The sequence below is a fragment of the Pistacia vera genome, unplaced genomic scaffold (assembly GCF_008641045.1).
Source record: "Pistacia vera cultivar Batoury unplaced genomic scaffold, PisVer_v2 Contig489, whole genome shotgun sequence".
In the NCBI taxonomy this organism is placed as follows: Eukaryota; Viridiplantae; Streptophyta; class Magnoliopsida; order Sapindales; family Anacardiaceae; genus Pistacia; species Pistacia vera.
The window spans coordinates 312,438-318,437 of record NW_022196322.1 but is presented as its reverse complement, the minus strand read 5'-3'; the positions used below and the strand labels follow the sequence as shown (position 1 = coordinate 318,437).

The window sequence follows — 6,000 nt, the reverse complement described above, 5'->3', positions numbered from 1 at the left end:
ACCTAACAAGACTCTAAGTACTGGGATTTGAATCTTTTGGGTTTACTATATAAACAGGGACAAATTCTCTCATTATTCATTCAAAAATCACCCATAACACCTACTTACTCCTAAGTTCTTACTCCCAAGAACTGCCTTATTAATTTGGTACTTTGCCTTTAGCTCTCTTTCAATCTCGTTGGCTTGAGCGTCAGAGTATCTATAACAGACACTACACCGATGTCTATCTAGCCTACACGTTTCCACTTTTGTGTTATTTGTACAAGTTTACCAGGTTGTCTATTGTACAAGTTTACCAGGTTGTCCCCCCCGAATTTTCACCGTCCACAAAATCTACTTAAATACCGTTAGATTCATATGAAAACTATCATTTGGATCCAATGATAATGAATCCACTGATACCTCACAAAAGTTTAAATAGGAAGAGTTAAGTATATATACTATGTATATTAAGATTAAAAATGGTTAAAAGAGATTTACGATGGGCCAGTTTCATCTCAGCCCAATTGTATTTAACACAGACACAGTAATGCTGCCACGACATCTCCTTCTTCTTTGAAACTCAGATCGAAGATGAGTTACGAGGGCAAGGCTTGTGTAAATTGCGTATTCATCATCTTCCTTCTCGTGGCATCTACTCTTCTTTCTCGCTCTCCAGTTGAAGCCAAATCTATTCGCCCAATAACTGTAACTCATTCTCCTTGTTTCCCTTTATTTACTTATCCTATTTTATTCTATTTTATTAATTTTCTTTGGCAATTCCTGTGAAATAATTATAAAAGGACAGTGAGATCAGACAGAAGAAGCTCGAATGCTATGCTAATATAGAGAGGTACGCTTATTTCCATTCCAAAAAAATTGAATGATATTATTATAATTTATTAATCTGGATTTGCAATTTTTTGAAAGCAAAGAATAAATTTTTTTAATTATATTTGTTATTTGGTCTCTAATTTTTCTTTTCTTCCAATTGTGAATTTAAATTTCTTTTTATTTTGTTTGATTTGTATACAGGTTCTTTAGGTCTGTAATTTATGTAATAATGTGTACTATAATATTCGCTATTTATTCGTAATTATAAAATTTTAGAGGATGGCATAGTGTTTTAAAATCTTTGTTGTATAGTTGTGTCTTCTATCTTCAATTAGAAGGCAACAATAAGGTATGCTTAATCTGTAAAATTATCGATTGACAAAATGTTTTTTTTTTTGGTGTAATGTTGTGCTTTTTGATGGGATAGTGGATTATGGGGTCCGAAATGCAAGTCTTCGATGATTGCAAAGGAGAACTGTGCGTTGCGATGCCTTTCCCCTACTTGTTATGAGCTCATTTATGAGAGTGATCCTGTAAGATGGTTCATTTCAAGTTTTCCTTTTCTGACTTCCATTTTATTATCTCTTCATTTTTTGGGGCTATAATTTATATTTATGTCATTGTTTGTAACTGCAGCTTGAAGAAGGAGAAAAAGATTTTGTTAGGGGCCAAGAATACAAATATTGTATGCATAAGTAAGTTCAGCAATATCCTTTCAGTTTCATGTATATACTCTCTCTTAATGTATGCTTATTAATTTCTGTACGTTATTTTGTCATGCAACTTGATTATAAAGGCCGTAAGTAGAAGTTTTCACTTGATTGTATCTAGTGATAATGAATGGGAAATGAAGCTTTTTTTGTTTAATTGAAAATTGGATGTTTTTCTTGCTTCCTTCCTATGCTCTTGCATTTTTGCAAGGATATAGGTGATGTGGATAATCCACAAATGATTTTATGTCCATGGGTTTTGATATATGGTCTTTCTAGTAAGATTGTATTGAAATAGTTCATTTTAGTAAAGCATATAGGTAGATAACAAGTGAATGGACTTCTAGTTAGTAGATATTTTGAAAATTCCATAACTTTTATTTTGGAGAAATCATTTTTCTTTTCTGGGTATTACTGTACTGAGTATTATGACTATGAAATCCGGGTTTGCTTTCTATATTTCTTGTGTTGTTTTTTATTTACCGTCAGACACCTGGGCCTAATTGATGGTATAGGTTTAACCACTAACCTGTCTTCTGTCAATTTCTTTAGAAAGAGCTTTCTTGTTACATAATACTAACTGTAAACTATAAATTTCTGTATCTCAATGGTTGTTTGTCTTTATTCTAAGTAGAATGTGGATATTATTATAAATCTTGGTTTATAGCTTTCTCAGGCTGCTAAGTAGTTAGAATACTTTTCTTGAAGGATAGCTTTGTTCATGTGAGAAAGAAGTTGAAGACATGCGTAAATGTGTGTGAAACTCTACATAATTGTGTATGAAATTTGCGTTAAAAATAATAAATATCTAAATTATGAAGCATCATATTTTATGGCATGCATTTGTGAGACTTGTGGAGGATGCATTATAAGAAAATAGGTTTGTTGTATTGTTATAATATTGGGATGAGATTCCTTTGTTCCTTTTCTCATACAGCGACTAAAAATGGAAAAAAATAAAAAATAAAGAACTCCAATATAATAGTTGAAATGTTTTACCAATCTAATTACTTTGGTGAATTTTATTGTAGAGTACTAAGGTTTTTTTTTGCGATGGAAGGTGAACTGTAATGGACCATGATGCTGTTGTGTTTGTGTCTTGTTCTTGGTGGTTTTTGAGACAGGTTGTGCCTTGTATCATGTGTCTAAGTTTGTGCCTTTTGAAGCATGTAGTGGTCAGGCAAATTGTAAACTAGAACATTGGAAGGGAACATTGTGCGTGTATTGTTTATTAACTTCTAATTTAGCAACATGGTCTAGTTATTTGCAGAGTGGTGCAACTTGATGCTCCCCTTATAGTCTACATAAAAGTTAAAAAACACTATATATATTGGATGGTGATCTTCACTGAATTGCATATTCACTCTTAATGATTGGCACTGCACTATTAGATTAGTAAATTTTCTGAATTTAGTAGAGTGACAAGTATGTGATCTTAATCTATAAGCTTGCTCTAATCTATCATAGTGAGCTGCCCATTTAAGAACCCCTAAGATAAGCCACTAATTTTGATCATTATAGTATAATTTAATTGTTTAAATATAGCATTGTGTTCATTTTCTTCTGTTTCTGACTTTGTAATTAAGAGTTGCTTAATCATGTAAAAACATCAGTGAGATTGTCTTCTTTGCACTTAGTGTAGTTTTTCAGCATTGTTGATGCGATTTTTCACACCAATGAGATGTACGCAAGCCTTCAAAGAAGTTTGCGCAAAGGGTCTATAGGAGACAGAGAAAATATAATGCTGAATCTATAGATTAATGGAAGAAACATGTAAAGTGAATGAAATATGAAACAATAAATAATAGAGTAAACAAGAGCAATTTTTAAAGTAGTTCGGGTGCAAAGTGCAACTCTTATGTCCACTGTTATCTTATTGATGTGTTTACAACAAAATATATTTGATTCTAAAGAGAAAAAGTTGCTCTATAACTTTTGAGAAATTGAGAGCTTGGATCCTTGATTTGGCATGGGAATCCCCTATTTATAGTATTCTGAGGGTGATCTTTGGTGTGAAGTAATCCACATGCAGCTTGATATGTGTCATTGCATCAATTAGTTTAGAGGTGAAATAGTTAATATGCGAGTTAACACGTAGTTTGGAGAACAACTTACAGCTTTAAAGGGTGAAGAACTTCACATGCAGTTTGACATGTGTCACTGCATCAATTAACTTTTAGGTGAAGTAGTCCATATGCGAGTTGACACGTAGCTTGGAGAACAACTTGCAGTCTTAAAGGGTGAAGAACTTCACATGCAGACTGACATGTGGCATGGTGATAATGCATTTTGAATCTTACCTTTGAAGCAATCCTTGGTCGACTTATAAGTGAAGTAACTCTTTCATGGTTTGTGTTAGGATCCCACATTGAAAGGGAAAAGGGTGGGCATGTGGGTTATAAAGGCTTGGGCACCCTCCCTTGGCAAGTTGGTTTTCCAAGAAGAGTTCTACCCAAGCCCATGAAAGACTCATGGCCCAGCCCAAATTATTGAGTTATTGGAGTAGGTTCCTATCAATTGGTATTAGAGTATGATTATGCGCACGCGTGACAGGTTGACTTTGGGCCTAGGCTGTTACCCCAAGGAAAGGGGATCCGCAAAGTCACCCAAGGGGTTAAGAGGCTGACGTGGAGCCCACGCAATAGGGCCCAGTGGGCCCCCACGAGGGGTCGAGAAGGAGAGTTATTGATAGGCTTCTAGGCAAAGTAAGACCCAAAGGGAGGGCAGTAAAGCCTGATGAGGGCGGGCGCTCTTTGGAAAGAAGACCAACGAGGGCGTTGGGTCTCGAAGCGTGGGGGAATGTTAGGATCCCACTTTGAAAGGGAAAAGGGTGGGCATGTGAGTTATAAAGGCTTGGGCACCTTCCCTTGGCTAGCCAGTTTTCCAATGAGAGTTCTACCTAAGCCGATGAAAGACCCATGGCCCAACCCAAATTGTTGAGTTATCGGAGTGGGTTCCTATCAGTTTGACACACAAGTTGGAGAGTTTCAACACGTGACGTGAATTCATTCTGTGTGGATTTACAACACACGCGAGTAAAAAATTGATGCCACGTGCATGCAAAAGCCAAAAACCATGCGTGCAAGCACACGCATAGGAAAGGCAAAAGCAACACATGTGAGCAAAGATTAAAAACTATGTGTCCGAGTAGGGTTAAGATCGCAAGAATGGATGAAGTTCGCTGAGACCAAAGTAAATCATTAAGGAGATGTCCTCAACAAAGCTACTCATGGTGCAACAACCATCCAAGCAAAATGCATGAGTTTTTGAAGTCCGAACTTGAACTTCAAAAACTGAGGGACTATTGTTGGACAGTAAATTCACAAAGAATGGATTCACGTTACGTATTGAAACTCTTCAGCTTGTGCGTCAAACCATGAAAGAATTACTTCACTTGTAAGTCTATTAAGGATTGCTTCAGGGTTAAGATTCAAGGTGCATTATCATCATGTCACATGTCAATCCTCATTTGAAGCTCTTCACTGTTAAGGCTGCAAGTTGTCCTCCAAGCTACGTGTCAAATCGTACGTGGATTACTTCACCTATAGGCTAACTGATGTAGTGCCCATGTCAAGCTGCATGTGGATTACTTCGCACCAAAGATCACCCTCGAGACACTATAAATAGGGGGTTCCCACCCCGAATCAAGGATTCAGACTTTTATTTTCAAGAGTTATAGAGTCTCTCTCTTTAGAATCAAATATCTTTTGTTGTAAACACATCAATAGTGGACGTAGGAATTGCACTTTGCATCCGAACCACTTTAAAAATTGCTTTTGTCTACTCTTTAATTTACTGCTTCATACTTCATTTAATTTACATATTTCTTCCATTAACCTACGGGTTCAGTATCATATTTTCTCGGTCTCCCATAGACCCTTTGTGCAAACTTCTTTGAAGGCTTGTGTACATTTCTTTGGTGTGAAAATACGCATCATCATAGGTGGATTATTTAGCATGTTAAACACAAGGTGGATTATTTCTCAATAGGACTTTTTAGTTATCCTGGAAGAATAATATGGTTTATTGGAAAACTAGAAAAATCAGAAAAGAAACTTTGTATGTGCACGGAGCCACTCTCTGTCATGTCAAAGATTAGTTTAATGTAGTATAGTTATGATTTTTTGAAAAGATATGAGTTCAATTATTATCATCCACTTATCTCATTGACTTGCAGAGTGTCACTGGGAGAAGGCCTTGAGGGTATCAGGGGTTCGTTCGACTACTAAAATATGTGGGCTGGCATGAAAACATTGTACTGAATAGATTTATGGCCTAATTTGTTCCTTCACGGTAAGAAAAAAATTTAAAAGAAGTGGAAAGCAACTATGTTTTCAAATGTTGGTTTGAGTGTGTAAAACAATTGCATCTCTATTTATTCGTGTATAGGACAGGACAGGAAAGTATTTTAATTTTCAGAAGCTCAACTATGAATGCTCTTACTTTCTTTATAATGGATTTGAACAGTCTCTAACCT

General features: G+C 35.8%; 1 protein-coding gene across 1 annotated transcript; it reads left to right on the top strand.

Moving 5' to 3' along the window:
- The first annotated feature begins 501 nt into the window (after positions 1 to 501).
- Positions 502 to 5,812, top strand: LOC116104951. The gene is made up of 5 exons (XM_031391376.1): positions 502 to 687; positions 783 to 832; positions 1,241 to 1,346; positions 1,450 to 1,508; positions 5,701 to 5,812. The coding sequence occupies exons 1-5, from the start codon at positions 574 to 576 to the stop codon at positions 5,750 to 5,752; spliced, it is 381 nt and encodes a 126-aa protein (XP_031247236.1). The 5' UTR covers positions 502 to 573; the 3' UTR covers positions 5,753 to 5,812.
- The last annotated feature ends 188 nt before the right edge of the window (positions 5,813 to 6,000 follow it).

Excerpts from the sequence above, each read along its gene's own strand:
- LOC116104951 (XM_031391376.1), top strand. The coding sequence starts at position 574 with ATGAGTTACGAGGGCAAGGCTTGTGTAAATTGCGTATTCATCATCTTC. Across the intron at positions 1,347-1,449 it reads TCATTTATGAGAGTGATCCT|CTTGAAGAAGGAGAAAAAGA; the intron begins GTAAGATGGTTC and ends TTGTAACTGCAG. Across the intron at positions 1,509-5,700 it reads TACAAATATTGTATGCATAA|AGTGTCACTGGGAGAAGGCC; the intron begins GTAAGTTCAGCA and ends ATTGACTTGCAG.